We start from the raw sequence: 3,632 nt of genomic DNA on the forward strand, positions 1-3,632 counted from the left end.
AGACATTCCTGTTTTCTAGTTCCATCTAGAAACAGGTGCACATTTTAATTTTTTTCTCCTCCTTAACATTTCCCAGTGATTTTAGAAGATAGAATAAGGGAGAGACCCATTCTTCTGCCATCTTTACCTGTAATTTTCTTCTTCACCCTTTGAAGTAATTCCACATCTACTCAAGATCAAGGTGTTAAAGAAAGGGCATAGCTTGACATAAAGAAATGAGAAGGACATTCACATTGAAGGGAACAAGGGAGAAGTCCACAGGCCTGAGTGGGCTGCTGGATAATCAGCAGGCAGTTTATGAACAGAAGTAAAGTGAGGCTGAGAGATGACTGAGCCATTCCCCAAAGCTGAGGGGTTTTGATGGACAGGAGAAAGAATAACAGACACTGGAATAAACTCCACAGGGGAACTCAATGTTGCTGTTTGCAGATAATCAGCCTCCTGAATAGAGCCTATCAAGAGCCTTCTATTAAGCATCTTTAGGGAAAGGCAGGGGCTCATACCCTTTGCAATCATTTCCACTTGCCAGATCTCAGGACCTGAGATTCTGAACAAGGAAAAATAGGCGCAGCCCAGCACATAATTCAGATCTTTTCCCAAAGACAGATGATGAAATGCAGAATCTCCCTGAGGCAGCATGATCTGAGCCAGACCACTAAATCACCAGCTCCTCCAAGGCCTGCCTGGTCCTACTCCCCTGAGGCTCCCACCAGGCCACATCTCAGTTTTACTTTGCTGCAGAGAGCAAAGCTAGTCTCCATCACCCACTAGAACTACTTTTTGCATTTCTTTTTTTTTTTTTTTTTTTTTAAATCATATAACCACTTTTAATACAGGAAACTGTCCTTTAAATGAGAATATTCTGATGCCAGGATGAAGGTCCACAATGGAATTTCCGGTTTGCTCTTTTCTAATTTTAAAGGTGCTTCCCTGGGCTTTCTAGGTTTTTTATTTCTTCAGTAGATTCCAGTTAGGCCATTATTATATTATTGTTTCTAGGAGTCTCTGATTGCTTATCGTCACCATCAAAGATAATGTCTTCTGGATTTGGAGGTGGGGGGCAGAATTCTTCACTTGGAAAGATCTCATGGAAAAGTGTCTCAGCTTGCTTGACTGCATGCTCATTTCCCAGACCACAGTCAGGCCCGGAGCAGATATAAACATTGGAAGGTAAGCCATTATATGAGCTTCTGCTAATCCCAGAGGAATCTCTCATGTTATAATAAAGAGCCCACAAAAGTCTTGGCTTTGCAAGTTCCTCCTTATCTATTTCTGTTTCATCATATGGAGTGAATAATTTCTTCACCACTGATTCTAAGTCTTCTCTTGCTGTTTTAGAAGATGGACAAGCCAGATGTACCAGATAAATGTCTTTCAAGCATGTCATGGTTGAAGAACATAACTCAGTGACCCGAACAGCACAACCTCCTGGTTCCACTGGAGGGACTATCAAAATGTAAATCTGCTGATTTGAATCTGTCTTTAGTATAGACTGATCTGTAATGAGCACTGCCCTGGAGATCTGCTTATACTGCACATTTGAACATGTTTCCTCAGAAAGGTAACTATCCTCCACAATAAAGTATTTAGCATTTATTCTTTGACCAAAGTGATCTATAATTGCTTTACATCTTCCAGAATCTTTGTCGACTACAGGCATTGTACTTTATGGTGGAAACAATAGATTCCACCAAAAACTGCGCAAATTCTGCAGAAACACTGGGGAATTTCTCCTTGGCCATACAAGGGAAATAAAAAGGGGGGTGTTGCCGAACTGTCCCAGACACTGAAGGAAGTTTTTTGTTGCTTTAAGGCCATCTAATGTAGTGCAAGATGACTGTGATGTCATTGCAATTGAGTGCAGCACAAAATGTTGGAGGTTGGGGGTTAACTTTTTAGTTTTTAAGTACTCTGAAAATGAACATTGCTTGAAAGCTTGATATTCATCAGGATGTTGTTCATAGTCTATACAAAATGTAAGAAATTTCATTAGCATCCTCTTTTCAACCATTGTGAGTTCTTTGCTGTTAAAGACATCTGCTCTGGAACAAAGCACCTGTTCTACTTTTCCTTCCCGAAATGCAAGAATCCTAGTAACATTTTTAAATTCTGTGTATCAACTAACATTTGATTTGTTTAAAAGATCAATTAGCAATCCTTGAGAATACAGCAGCTTTGATACCAAATCAATGTTAAACCTTCGGCCTTCTTTAACTGTTCGAGGGTAAGTCATCCTATTTCTCTTTAGTTGATCAGTGTTGTCTTCCACTACAGGTTTCCTTTCATCTTTATCTCCATGCACAACTGCATGAGAAAAAGTTTTGTCTCCACAATCATTTTCCTTCTCCAGAGTTTCCTCTACATTATTTACTTCTGGTGAAGTCTCTTTACCACTTTCTGGATTGTCTTTGGCAGGCATTTCATTGTTAGTATTGCAAGAGTGCCTTTCTTTGGGCAAACATGCAGAATCCAGAGGTTCACCGAGGGTACTAGATGCCACAGAGGAAGGATTTTTCTGCAGAGCACCAATCCCCTCGACATTGTCACCCAAATCCTGACTGGCGTAACAAAAAACTTCTATGTGTTGAATGGCTGCATCCTTCTTGCGAAGTGTAACGGCTTCTTCAGTTTCATGGATTAGGTCTTGCCATGCAGCTGTTCTTTCTTCTCCATCATCACTGTTTTCCTGACAGCCCTTCCACCAGGACAGCAATCCTGAAAAGCTGAATCTAGCCCAGTTTCCTCCATAGTAACCTCTTGAATCAATGTGCAGAACTCTCTGACCACTCCTTGAACATGCAGCTGCAAGGATGGATTCAGGCAAACCTGTCCCTACTATAACCACATCAAACTCTGTGGGGAGATTGTCCGCCATCCTGGAAGGTAAAGCACCTGGTGACAACTGCCAATGAAGGAAACGTTTATGAATCTAGGCTGAGGGCTCAGCTGAGGTGCAAGTATGTCGAAATAAAATCTCTCCTTGTGATGAGTCAGTGTTTCGCAGAAGCAGAGGCTGCAGGTCCTAGCTGTTTAACTATTACTCTTTTTTTTTTTTTTTGTACTTTTTCTTATAGGTCAGTAGCATAAAAACATGACAAAGTACATCTAATCACATTTGAGAATACCAAACTGACGTGTGGTTTTCATTTCTGCATTTCATCTGAGCAGTAAATGTCAAAATGCATCACATGTGCGTTTGTGACTGGAACTCTCCTCGAAGAGGCTGCTGCTGAGCCCGTCCCACACGCAGCCTATGGTGTCCCAGACCCAGCCATTCCTCCGGCGCGGGCTGGAGCCATCGTACGCTGCCAAGCTACCTTTTGCATTTCATTTGCCAGTTTATGATTTATCAGCCCTTCCAAGAGATCTAGAGTACTTCTCTCCGCCAATGGTTTTCCGCTTGAGCGTGCATCAGAATCACCCAGAGGACTTGTTGGAACACAGAATGCTGGACGCCACCTCTGGGTTCCTGACTCAGTAGGTCTGGGTGGGAGGGCGCGGGTGAAAATCTACATTGTCCGCAAGTTCTCAGGTGAGGCTGTTGCTGCTGCAGGTGGAGGTGGGGAGTGCACTCTTACAGAACCGCTCTTCTGTGCAAACCACGGAAGCAGGTGCACGCCTTTCTACAGGAA

General features: G+C 42.5%; 1 protein-coding gene across 1 annotated transcript; it reads right to left on the reverse strand.

The window, feature by feature from the left end:
* Window positions 1-826: 826 nt before the first annotated feature.
* LOC119510794 (rab proteins geranylgeranyltransferase component A 2-like) lies at window positions 827-2,875 on the reverse strand. Its single transcript, XM_037805157.1, is given in 3 exon segments — window positions 827-1,656; window positions 1,659-1,761; window positions 1,763-2,875. Coding segments are annotated over 3 exon segments (1,956 nt in total). The 3' UTR covers window positions 827-916.
* Window positions 2,876-3,632: the final 757 nt, after the last annotated feature.

This window comes from Choloepus didactylus, chromosome 15 (genome assembly GCF_015220235.1).
Source record: "Choloepus didactylus isolate mChoDid1 chromosome 15, mChoDid1.pri, whole genome shotgun sequence".
In the NCBI taxonomy this organism is placed as follows: Eukaryota; Metazoa; Chordata; class Mammalia; order Pilosa; family Megalonychidae; genus Choloepus; species Choloepus didactylus.